The sequence below is a fragment of the Arachis hypogaea genome, chromosome 19 (genome assembly GCF_003086295.3).
Source record: "Arachis hypogaea cultivar Tifrunner chromosome 19, arahy.Tifrunner.gnm2.J5K5, whole genome shotgun sequence".
Taxonomy (NCBI): domain Eukaryota; kingdom Viridiplantae; phylum Streptophyta; class Magnoliopsida; order Fabales; family Fabaceae; genus Arachis; species Arachis hypogaea.
In genome coordinates this window covers 13,892,027-13,905,163 of record NC_092054.1, presented here as the reverse complement: position 1 = coordinate 13,905,163, position 13,137 = coordinate 13,892,027, and the positions used below count along the sequence as shown (strand labels likewise).

The window sequence follows — 13,137 nt, the reverse complement described above, 5'->3', positions numbered from 1 at the left end:
AAAGTTTATTATTCGATTTTGTTTATCTATAGAGGCCCTACAGAGACTTTGGTATTCTTAGCCGATGGTGACTTTTGTCCTCTACGACATTTTTTTATAAAAATAACTTGATTCGATAAATCTTTTTTGCCCTAATCTATAATGTCATGATAAAATCGACATAGTTTTAAAATACTTATATTCCCATAATGTTATTACAGATAAAAATACTAATTATTGTATATTTATTAAAATAAAAAATCTAAAACTGTTTACTAATAAAAATTTTATCTCATGTTTTTAGGACACATATTAGTTAAATTTTTTTTTTTGATTAATATTTAATTTTATAATTAATTTTATCCACATTAATTACAAATTTGGCTTTTTCCCAATTAATGTTTACTTTAATGTACATGAAAATTAATTACAAAGTTTTCTAGCATATTTATTAGCGGTGGGGGAGGGGGTTGTTTTGGATGTGGGCGGGTTATATTTAAGTAACGATGGTCTTTCTTTTCTTGTGTATGTAAACTATCCTTCTCTTGAAAATTTTCTTATATTTCTTCATCTAATTTTAGTTCATCTACTAAAAATGGCTTCAAAATATGCAATAGTCATTATAGGACTCTTAGCTTTGGTTATTGTTACTCCTTCAAAGATAGTTGCCAGAGATCTTCCTCAGATTTTCTCTAGTTATAAAGCAGGTGATCCCTTTACGCATTGCTTTATGTTATTCTCACCATTTTTTAATAATTGATTTGTATCTATCTACTATATTATGATTGTTAGTTTATTACAAAAACTATTTTATAAAACAATTATACAAATAAAAATTATTGAAACAAATTTAATAATTTTCTTTCGCAATGACATCCTTTTGCCTCTAAATTCTCTACACATAATCCCCCCCTATATCTTACATATTCTGTTGCAATACATAATTTTGCACTTTATAAAAGATTAAATAAAAATATAATATTAGTATTCCATAAAACATATTTATTTATATAATTAGTTGCTCTAAAATATCTGCGTTGAATTATAAAAAATCACCTTCATCATTAATATATTATTACAGGTAGTGGCATTGCCAAGGATATATTAGTTGGAGGCAACCCTGCTCATGCCCCAAACCAAGGTATATATGCCTACTTCCATGCTTGTCTAGACCTCACTCTTTCTTCTTTTCTTTTGCTTTTGTTCTTTATCCCCCCATCATTCAATGCAAAATTATCTTAATTATTTACGAGGTTCTAAAGATTAAATCAGTGATTATACTGGTTCAGTTAAAAAAATAAATTTTGTCTTTTATCATTTTAAATTAGTTACCTACTAAAAAATTAGATCGATTTGATTGATTAACCGATTGTTGATAATTTTTTTTTGTTTTTTGATCGATTTATTGTTGATCGGTTTTTATTCTGAACCGAATCGATGTAGTGACTAATTCTTAATTAATGCAATCGAATCGACTGATTCAATCTGGCTTTCGAAACAGTGATTATTTAACGGAAGATTAATTTGAGTTGACTAAATATTTTAATATATTAAATTCAAATTTAAGAGAAAAAGGAGAACAATTGGGTTGAGCTGATTTAATTGATTCTTGGTAATAATTCTCAGATATGGATGATATAATTAAAAAAAAAATCCTAATTAGTTGTTAAATTATTACCTTGTGAAGAACTTTTCAAAGAATTATTATATATTTGCAGGATATAGGAAAGAAAAATCAGAATCAAATGTTGGATTAGATGGATTGGTTGAACAAGGTAGCGTGGAAGGAAGTCTTATTAAATTTTGTAAGAGGGCTTGCTGCGCCTTGCACCGGTGTATATGTTGTGACTTCTTGTCTTCCTTTGATCCACTACCTGCGGGTAACTAAAGAAGAATGTGTTGTTAGAAATAATATGTGTTTTGCTAAAATAAGATGTAGAGAATAAAACTTTAGATACAAAGTAAATCTTCTTTTATTCATACGTGATAGTCCATGTCTCCTGATTCATTTTAGTCTAAAATAAGAAATAAAAAAAATATTAAATTAAATACAAAAATGAAATATAAAGAAAATAGATTGAATAGATCGAATCCAATTGATTTTTTTTTAACGGTGAATAGAATTTTATTAATTAGAAATTAGAAGTCCAACCTTATGAGAGTATAAAAAGAGTGAGAATATCTTAGAACAAGATTCTAAATTGTTTATCTATGTTAAAAAGTAGAAAAGTTGAATTTTACTACATTCTAGATATAAGATATACGTCATTTTTTCTTTTGTTGTTGATCGTCAGAAATAACATGAGGGATTGTTTTCAGGTTTTATTTCGTTGGATATTGATATTTTGAGTCCGCTAGTTCTTGAAATAAAAATATATACGCCACTCAGACTTTAAAAAAGTGTTCGAACTAATAGATATATTTTGTTCCAAATATGAACATGTTCAACAAGTTAGAACTTTTGAAAATAATTCTTTCTCGTATAAAAAAATTAGCAAGATTAAAAAGTTAAAACGTTTGATAAAATCTTACTTCTACGTGAAAATCTTACTTATATGTTCAAAGTGCTTAAGTACTAATTAGTTGGAATATTAGTATGAGAAATAAATTTTCTTAATTTTGACTTAGATAAAGTAAGAATTATAGATTGAGAAAGTATTTTTATAAGTAGTATTTTTATTTTTATTTTTTCAAAAAAAAATTGTTAGGTATTTAAAGCATAATTTGAATCATGATTGGATTTCTACCTCCCCTCAACTTAATTAAATTGGGTTAACAACAAAATATGTGATATAAATCTTCTCAATTTTGTTCTTAAACCATCATAATTGGATAATGACAAGTTAGGTCTTTTTTTTCACAATTTAAATCTTTATGTCATGACTAGTTTTTCATTTATGTAGAAGCAAAACTTTACCTATATATATTTTTTTAAAAAGTTAAAAACGATAATGTACCTTATTTTTTTTATTTTTTAACATATAAATAAAACAATTCAAAATAGCTTTTTATTAAAAAAGAAAAAAATAAATTAAACTCTCAACATTTTTATGTATTATATATTAAATGAACTAAATTATAATAAATATTTGGATAAAAATTATATTATATAATGATATTTTTAACTAAATTAGTTATTTAATAAGTTTTAATTTTTGTTAATGAAACAATCTATCCATTTGTCAAGTAATATGAAATAAAATATAATTATTTTATAGGAAAAGTATGAGGAGCAAATGGAATATTTGTACAATGTGTACAATAGAGGTTTAGGGAGTATTAGAGATATAATCATTAGTGTTACCTTTTTCCATCAATTGAAGTTTTTGGGATGAGTGGTATCATGACATGGTATTAGAGCGCTAGATCCGAAAGATCAAGAGTTCGATTCTTGGTGAACCCCAAAATCAGTTTAAACTTTTGGGAAGATGTTTATTATCCCTAGTACTCGGATGGTTATTCTAGATAGTATGAGGAATGTTCATTTTATAACTCAATACCCCATTGTACACATTGTACAAATAATCTATTGTCTCCCTAGCGGGATCCTATTTTATATTATACATGTTATAAATAAAAATAATATTTTAATATTATTTTTTAAATATTATAATAATTAATTTGATTGTATAATAATAATTGATCATAATGAATACAAAAAAAAATTATATTTTATATGTTTATATACTTTACATTTATTTATTTATTTAAAATAAAAAGTTAAGATTGTCATTTGAATATTATATATTAAAATATTTTTTATGTTATTATATTCTATATTTATATTAAAATCTATTAATACTATTCTTTTGTAATACTTTTTTATTTTTATTCAATAAAATTTAATAATTTATAAAAGTGATGTATTTAATATTAATGTGTATAAAGTTATTTAGACTCTTTTAAGACACATCTTTAATAGAGGCTGTTTGCTTCAATACAATGATAAATTCATACGTACCAATACGATAAAAATGTACGTGGACAAATAACAAAATCATATATATATATATATATATATATACTTTTACCAAAATAGCTTTATAATTTAATAAAAAAATATTTTTATTTAATTTTACAAAAAGATTTAAATATCCTTTTTTTATGTTGGACAAAACTTATTCATTTAAATTAATCAAATTTTTAAATTCAACAAACTTTAATCTTATAATTTTAAATTCTAAATAATTTAACAAATAAAACAAAAATAGATTTAATTACTCATCAATACTAAAAAAAAATATTTCAATTTTATTAATACTCCATTACTTCCTCGTGAACTCTAATCTCTCATCATCTTTCGTATTAATAAAAATTGCATCTGAAAAATAAAATAAAAATAAAAATAAATTCTTCATCACTTTGACACTCTCAAAGAGAGTTAAACCCCAAAGTAGTCCCTGAGATTCACAAAATGTACCGATTTGATCTTTGACTTTCTAACTGCACTATTTATGTCATTGAGATTGGAAAAAATGCACTTAGTTGGTCCCTTCCCCTTTTTCCGTCCAAACTCCTTCCTGGCAGCAGTGATGTGGCAATTTTTTGCCATGCTGGACATTCCAACGGTTACATGACGTGGCTATCGAAAGTTTGTAATCCAATGTAGTCCCTGAGCCCTTTTTTAACCCTAACTGTTGATGGAGTAGGGTATTTCTTCCCTGTTCGTTTGCTTCGTCATTGCTGTGCTGGGTGGAACGATGGTTGGACGTGCAAATGAGGGAGACGGGAGTTCTATTCGATTGACGACAAGGACGCCAAGTCGTAGCAGAGCCCCACAAGTGCCAGAGCTTTTGATAGCCATGGAGTGTAATGAATTTGTACATGGTGAAAATGATTTGGTTTTGTAGTCATAGTAGAGGTAAGTGTTAAGCATCTTGTTTGTTTGCTTGTTGTTAAATGTGTTTGTTTGGCTACTGAGAAAATTGAAGCAGGCAAAAAAAAAAAGAAAAATAAGTTTTGATTCCTTTGGGGGGTGATTGTTTCTGTAGTTCACTAGTTATAGCCTTATAGGTCATGAGTTGACTTCACCAACTTTTTATTACTCTTTGGTTACACAGGTGTTGGTTCTTCTTACTTGAATCCCAGTTTTTGCTCATTCTTCTTCTAAAGAAAAATTAGATGTACATAACCTGTTTGTGAAAATGACACAGAAGAGTGCACTCTTGATCCCCTTATAGTGATTGTTGTTTGTGACAGAACGGGAGCCGTTTACTTTCTCATAGTTTTGTGTTGGAGGAAACAAGCTATGGTTGTTTTCTTGCTAATTGGTACAATAGGGCCACCAATCAAGAAAAGAGCTGGTTTGGGATTAAACAAGCTGGGAGAGGTTCATACAGAGGAAGCTAGGTGTTTTGTATTTATGTCTGTCTGTGTGCTTTGAACATTGAACTTGTTATTTGGACTGTGATTTTTGTACATTTTTCCTCAAAAGTGTTAGCAAAAAGAGAATATAGAACAGATAGAAGCCACTTCTATGTCTCATCAGTTGTTGAAGGGCTTTTGTGATGATGGTACACAGTGGAAGTATGCTGTTTTTTGGAAGCTTAACCACCGTTTCCCCATGTAAGTTCTGTGGACTAACGTTACTTTAAAAGGGGTTAAACCTTGGATTATTAACTAAATTTTGTTTGGTCTGCGCTCCTTTTGCTACTTGTTGGTACAATTTGAACTTTGGATCTCATGCATGCATGCTGCTCAAGCCCCCTTTTTTTTTTCCAGCTGAGGTATATTCTTCAAGTGGTGAAAGTATTGATCGAATAGAATAGAACTTCCGTCTCCCTCATTTGCACGTCCAACCATCGTTCCACCCAGCACAGAAATGACGAAGAAAATGAAGAAGAAGAAGAAGGTACGTTAATCCATCAGTAGTTAGGGTTAAAAGGGACTTAGGGACCACATTGGGTTACAAACTTTCGATAGCCACGTCATGTAACCGTTGGAATGTCTAGCATGGCAAAAAATTGCCACATCACTGTCGCCGGGAAGGAGTTTGGACGGAAAAGGGGGAAGGGACCAACTAGGTGTATTTTTTCTAATCTCGAGGATATAAATAGTGCAATTGGGAAGTTAAGGACTAAATCGGTGCATTTTGTGAATCTCAGAGACTATTTTGGGGTTTAACTCCTCTCAAAAACCGTCTCTCTCTCCTTCACACTCGCTCGCATCTCGTCTCGTCGCTGACGTTTCAACTGTCTTGCGGCCTTCCAAAGGAGGAGAGATTAAAAGGAACATACTTTTCCTCCCCATTTACAAAATACCTCCAGTTGCTTAGAAAAAGGTAACTACAACTATATATCTGTCCCAATGTTGAGTATGTTTTTTTTTTCCAATATGAACTAGATTATTCTGTCATTGAATCTTATTTGTTTCCATTTGGTTTAATCTTTTATTTTTTTCATTGAAAAAAAATTAGGTAACATGAGAATTGAGCTTTGTTTAGGATTTGGGACAAACTCACTTGCAATTTCTTTTTCACTTTTTTTTGTTGGTGATTTTCAATCAGATTGAGGAATTAAGAATAGATATCAGATAAATGAAAGATAAAAAAGATCAACAAGTCGAGACTCGTTGGATTCCCACTACTCCCATAAAACCGAATTCTTCAAAAAATAGTGCCGATCTACGCACCAGAACAGGAAGATCAACCCCAGATACCCACTCATAGTGATGGAGCAGTTGCATGTTCCAAAATCACAGGTTTTATGAAAAAAAAAAAAAAAAACAAAAATGTCCTGTATTGGGTCAGTAACTGAAGGTGGAATGAAAAACATTGTTAGTGAAAACAGTGAAGCTTGTGGAAAGACAGTATCTAGTGATCTTCCTACACTTGGTCATTTGAGTTTTTCTCAACTTATAGCATGCAAGAAAATGCAGCATCAGCTAATTTGAATGCAACCCAATCAGATAATGGATTGATGGATCCAGTTTTTTCTTCATTAGATTCACATATCAATTACAACAGAGCAGTGAATAACATCGAAAATCTTCAGGATAAGTCAACCTATTTTATTGACAATTGGTCCTGTTAAATTTAGGAGTTGTATTGTAACACAATGTAAACTAATAATGATAATGACAACTAGATAGATTATGTAGTAGTTTATTAGTGTTTATTCTGTAGATTCTATGGTGAATACTTCTTTAGTTTTTTTTTTATTTATGTACGCATGAGTACAGATGCATACATATGAGTACAAATTTATTTGCATTACTAGATACCTTGTATATGTTTTTTTTTATCATCTTTTGCCACACAGGCACATCGCTCGTTGGTTGTTCACAAATGCATCATTGTCAATGAATATGGAAAAAAATAACCCTATGGTAGAATTTGATGTTGCTTGCACACCAATAAAAATGGATGCCATCAAGGTAGAGAGCACACCACAATCAAAACAAAAGAGAAGAAAGCACCATCCTAAGGTCATTGTAGAAGGCAAACCAAAACGAACTCGAAAGCCAGTTGAAGAAAAGAATGTTCAGCTCAAAGAAAACTCAACTGGCAAGAGAAAATATGTGAGAAGAAAAGAATAAACAAGACCCCTGCTACTCCAGCAGAAGAAACAATTAAAGACTTAACGCTAGAATCTACAAAAAAGAAGTCTTGTAAAAGGACTTTATTTGACGGATTTGCTGGTACTGAAAATGCAACTGCAGATAAAGACAGTGAAGTTGAAGACAGTATAAATGTAAGTATTCTTTGTGGTATAATCACTTTCATGAAAGAGGCATCAAAGTCATCGAGAGGAAGGAGAAAATCAGAAGATAGTCAACCTGTCAAGAGGAAGTATATAAGGAAAAAAACTTCATTAACATGAATGTACTCCAACAGCATAAGGGACAGCAAGTTGTGACAAAGAAGCACAAGATCCATCGCAAAGAGGCCAACTAAGTCTTATCCAATAGAGGCCACAGTAGGATTCAGTGAAGCATTAATACGTGGACCTAACACATGATCAAGAAGTAGTAAGAAATCCAAAGAAGAAAGCTCTATAGGTGGACAGAATTCAAATGCATGTATCAACCAAAGAAGTGACATGATGAACAGTGTCCATAGTCATGACACTTCCACACAGGAAGGAGTAAAAGATTTTTGCATATTATTTATTACCTTTCGACACACAAGTTCAGAACACATTGGCTAAGAGGATGAGATATAGCAGAAGAAATGCAACAAATAATGTTAGTACTCCTTCAACACTTTATAATCAAAATTCTAACATTAATGCATTTGATTATGATCAAAATTGTTTCATTACCAGGTATCATATGATGATGAGCTGTTAACTGAAAATATCAAAACGTCAAGTATATTTTTTTGTACAGAAAGCACTTCACATGAGACAAAGTCCATTGTCAATTGCAGCTTTGAAGATAACAAAAACAAAAGAGATCAGACAGCTGGGAATGAAAAGAGTCCAAATACTAGTGGTAGGAATATCATTGGAGTACATCATAATGACTTGCCTTTATACATAATGAAAATTGAAACAGCGAGTACTTCTGCCACAACTAATCTAAATGAAATAGAAATGACATTTTCTCCGCAAGATGCGTGCAGACTTGATTACGCATCCAGTCCTGAAAGCTCTGAATATATCTCTGATTATGACAAGTTCATCTCAAGGGTGAGAAGTTGTGAAGAACTAAATTTCACAGAAAAAAAGGTTATTTTTGACGAACAAATATCAGAAGATGTAGTGGACAGATCATTAGGTATTTTGTTCAATTCTCAAGTTTACTGTGTAAACTAGATATACTCATAATTAACTCATTTACACGGTAAATGACATATATGTTTATAAATATAAAAATATAATTTTTTAAAATAATAAAAATATTAATAATTTAATTTAGATCAATTTAAAAAATAAAAATCGATATATTTTGTTATTATTTAAATTAAATGGAATATTAACTAATGTTATAATTGCATCATTAAATTTTAAAAAATTTAAATATAAAAACAATTACAAAAATTATGTTTATTTTGTTGGCATCAAAATTGGTATTTTTTTGTTTTCCAATTTTTCATGGTTTACATGTACAATTTTTTTTATTTACTTTTATTATTTAATTGAATTTAAAACGGCGCGAGTACCACTCAGGCACTCACCACTACAAAAAAAATGTCATTCTCACTGTGACAAATGCCAAAAGATAATGTTATTAAGATGTTCTATTCTCGTTTTCAAACAAAAATGTCTTATTCTCAACTAAGTTGAGTTAGTTTAGTAGTTAATAACTAAATTATCACTGAAATTAATATAAGTTATATTTATAAAATTTAAAAATTAAATAGAGACAATTAAAAGGTCATAAACTAAATTAAAATTTATATGCAATTTTAAAACTAAATTAAATATTAACTTTTTTTTTTGTGAAAATTAAAAGCTACACCCTACCTAGATCAATCTATATGTTAACTTAAAATCAAACTACATATACAATAGATTTTTCGATGTTAAATGTACTTACATAATAGATAGTAATTTATTACAAGTGAGATTACTTTATAAGTTTTAAAGTGGTCTTTAACATTAATATTGTATATTAAATTTTTTTTAAATTTTAATTGCACTAATTACATCTCTGAAATTAATAAAAGTGTACTACATTAGTCTTTAATCTATTTTTTCTTAACAACGTAGTGATGTAACTTGATTGTGAAATTACACAATAAGAGAGATTTAGGCTCTCATCAATCTCTGTTAGATGAGTTCGAAGGTGAAGGATGAAAAACTTGAAGAAAAGAATGAGAGAGATGAACAGAGGAAGAAGGAGCAAATGAAAAAGCTGTTAATGAATTGGGATTTGCATAATTGGGATTTGTAGAAAGAGAGAATCAGAAAAAATGAGAGAGAAGGAATTTGGCAAAGATGAAAGTTGTTATCTATTCATCATTTATTTATGCATTACATGCTTATCTTTATATAGTTACACAAGAGCTAATTAACTTAAGGAAAAAACTTTACATTTATGTAATTTTTTCATCCAAGCTATCCAAGTAACTCGGTGGGTCATCGTCTCTCGTTGTCTTCTAGTTTTGGGTCTTCGCTTGTCGTCTTCTGATTTCTGGTCCTGTGATTTTTCTCAGCTTTGAATTGATGATCTTTTTTAAAATGGTTTCTCAACGAAATTGACATAAAAATTAATCATGTGTTTTAAATCGATGATCATATCCAACAAAAGACAACTTGATTTGAAGGACGTGATTTATAATGAGAAAACGTTTATGGATATTGATTTGCTTCCATTTTCAATGTCCAACAAAGGAGTTGTCATGGATTATCTTGGGAGTCAATACCTTCATCACATGGTAGTCATTGGTCTTTCATGTAACAAAATTTCGGGAGAGATTTCAGATATCATGGAAAGTTTGAATCATCTTATTGTGCTCAATTTGTCCAATAACATGTTTACTGGCTGCATCCCATCTTCCTCTTTCAAAACTTGAAGTCTTGGACCTTTTTCTTCATAGCCTGTCAAAGAACATTCCTCAACAACTCACAGCGCTAACCTTCTTGGATTTCTTCAATGTGTTTTTCAACAATCTCTCAGGTCCAATCCCAAAAAATGGGCAACTTTTAACATTTGGTGATAATTTATTTACGGAAAACAAGGATTTGTGCGGGATTCAATTGTTGAAGAAATGTGAAGATCCTCTTAAAACTTCCATTGCAAAACCTGATGGTGATCAAGATTCTGAGTCAGGATCTTTCTTTGAATTTTATTGGATGGTAATTCTAATTGGATATGGTGGTGATCTTTTTGCTGGGTTAGCATTAGGAAATGCTTTTGCTGTAGATGTTTCTAGGTTGCTGAAAAAGATCTTTTCATGTGTGTAATCTTAGATTATTTTATTTTTCTGTTTGTATTTAAAGTTATTGTGTTTCTCTTATTTAAGAGTAGCTATGTGTACTGTAAATCCAAATAAAAGTAGGCAAGATAAAATGATAAATATAGTGTGTTATATATTTATTTTGCTTTTTCTATTTTTGAAATAAGAAAAGTCATGCCTTGTGTTCTTTGCATATAATAATCCATTCCCTTTGCATACTTTCTCTTATGCTTATGCCTTATGCTTATGCTTATTCAAGACATGATACCTTGTAAAAAGTAAAAAGAATCCATTGTTTTTTCAAAAACAAGTATTCATCGATATAAAAAAGATTATAAGTAGTTCAATTGGGCCAACAGTAATAACAAAAATGAGATTTTCTAACAAAACTAAAATCACAACTAACATCCAAATTCTAAATTCTAAATGAGAGAAGAAAAAAAAAACTAATATAGAAATACGTAAATCTAAAATCTTTTTATTGAAAGAGTCACTAACAAATACATGAAATTTCTTTTATTTTTCTTTCTGTTCTTTTTTCAAGATGAAAAGTCAACAATACCATAGAAAGAAGGAGAAGCAACAAGTTCTCTCTTTTTTATAGTAAGAGCACTGTTTTTTTTCTGAGAACCAACAAATAGGATCTTGTTAACTACAATTAAGAATGTGAATTTTAACTACAATTAGGTATGTTGAAGTAATTGGCATAATGATTTCTTGCAGTTAATCCAATCTATATATGTTAATGGTTCACATATGTAACAACAAATTGGATCTTGTTAAGTCTGAATTATTGCATGTTCATACACTCTTGTCTGTTAAGGGTGACAGGCATATAGTGGTGACTTGTGACTCAAGAGAGGCAGAGAAGTTGTTATGGTTTAGCTTGGAATTAATTCTGTTATAATGTGAGTGGCTGCTATAGTTTGTTAGAGTTGGTAATAACAGATTCCGATAGAATCCATCAAATATAATGGAAACAACATGATCGTGTATTAATTGTTCATTACCTCACCTTTGCTGAGATATGGGAAAAGATCACATACATCTTCACTATTTCATCAAGAACCAAGATTCAAAGCTTCAAGTGTTAATTGTGGGCAGTCAAGAAAACTGGCACCATTACTGAATATTTGGCCTGTGTTTGCCAAGGTACCATAATCACCATAGTCTTCTGCATAAGATAATGTTTGAAAGTTGATACATATATGATTATGAGATGAGATATCATATAAATTACATATCGTCGTATTTTGAAAAAATCTCAAAATGTGACTGGCCATATTTTGCCAATTAGTCTAAACTAGAAAGCGCGATAAATATTTCTTTTTCTTGCTCAAAATGCACGCCAATATTTCTAGCTCTGTCTCAAAACTCAACTCAAAACACATGAATTAGCTAAAAGAACAATACAAATGAACGGAGATTTTTTAAGAAGAAAAAAGGAAAAATATGGACATGTACATCTATGGCTACCTGTTGAATTAACAAATCAAACAGAACAACGAAAATTTTTTATGATAAGTTCTAATTAAACTTTTATAATCAAATTTTAATTTAATTTAATTTAATTTCTTTTTATGCACCTGCTAAATTTACTAATTAACTGTTTCTGGTTGTAAATTAAGTGGAGGAATATCTCTTTTTTTGCAATATCATAATAGGCTGCTGATTTTAGTAGTTACTTATCCACTTAACTACCTGTAAAAAAAGTTATTTCTGTTTAAAAGTATTTAAAATTAAAGAATCAAAGTCTTCCCATATAAGCCAAACTAAGTTTACTTTATGTAGTCAAGTTTATCAGCTAAACATAGAGCTATGCTCTTGTTGGGTACGGAATTGAGAGATATTCAATTAGTTTAGATAAATTAATCAGTAATTCAACCCCAAATGCACGTATAAGGAAGGATAGATTAGACTTTAGACACCAAAAAGGACGAAATTTGTGGAGGTAAAGACTAGCTTGTATACATAATGTGAAACAAATTAAAGATAGAGAAAAATTAAACATAAGGACAGAATGCAAATTACCAAAGTTAAATATTAGAGACAAAGATGCAGAAACTGTCAAAATTTTGTGTGTGACAAAGAGGGAGTTGAATTTACATTTACATATTTTAGAAACAAAACAACGTATACAGAAGGTAAGCTAAGTATGGGAAAAAGACATGAATGTCTAAGCCTGCATGCAAGTGCTTTGAACTTTGAAATGTATGATGAATACATTCATGACTATGATTTATCATCACTATTGTCCATTGGAATTTAGCATTGCTTCATTATAAAAGTTGATTGTAGAGTACCAAACATTTCAT

General features: G+C 29.7%; 1 protein-coding gene across 1 annotated transcript; it reads left to right on the top strand.

Moving 5' to 3' along the window:
• The first annotated feature begins 474 nt into the window (after nucleotides 1–474).
• LOC112776576 (uncharacterized) lies at nucleotides 475–1,961 on the top strand. Its single transcript, XM_025820780.3, has 3 exons — nucleotides 475–686; nucleotides 1,061–1,120; nucleotides 1,698–1,961. Exons 1-3 carry the CDS (start codon nucleotides 575–577, stop codon nucleotides 1,865–1,867), a joined length of 342 nt encoding a protein of 113 aa, XP_025676565.1. The 5' UTR covers nucleotides 475–574; the 3' UTR covers nucleotides 1,868–1,961.
• Nucleotides 1,962–13,137: the final 11,176 nt, after the last annotated feature.